Here is a 274-nt window from a genome sequence, read left to right as displayed (position 1 = left end):
GAGCTGTCCAACGAGGAGCGCAACCTCCTCTCCGTGGCCTACAAGAACGTGGTGGGGTGCCAGCGCTCGGCCTGGAGGGTCATCTCCAGCATCGAGCACAAAACCGAGGAAGGGGACGACAAAGCTCAGCTGGTGAACGAGTACCGGGAGAAGGTGGAAGAGGAGCTGAATAGCGTCTGCAAGAACGTCCTCAACTTGCTGGACAAGTATCTCATCAGGAAGGCGCAAGACGCCGAGAGCAAGGTCTTCTACCTGAAGATGAAGGGCGACTACT

At 57.3% G+C, this 274-nt stretch overlaps 1 protein-coding gene across 1 annotated transcript; it reads left to right on the top strand.

Moving 5' to 3' along the window:
• Window positions 1-6: 6 nt before the first annotated feature.
• Window positions 7-270, top strand: LOC103772481 (14-3-3-like protein 2; the record flags this gene model as incomplete). The annotated part of the gene is made up of 1 exon (XM_008939816.1): window positions 7-270. A coding segment is annotated over one exon (264 nt), but the record flags the coding sequence as incomplete, so codon positions are not given.
• Between the last annotated feature and the right edge of the window lie 4 nt (window positions 271-274).

Source organism: Merops nubicus, unplaced genomic scaffold, assembly GCF_000691845.1.
Source record: "Merops nubicus isolate BGI_N331 unplaced genomic scaffold, ASM69184v1 scaffold41714, whole genome shotgun sequence".
NCBI classification, from domain to species: domain Eukaryota; kingdom Metazoa; phylum Chordata; class Aves; order Coraciiformes; family Meropidae; genus Merops; species Merops nubicus.
This window is presented reverse-complemented; position numbering and strand designations above follow the sequence as displayed.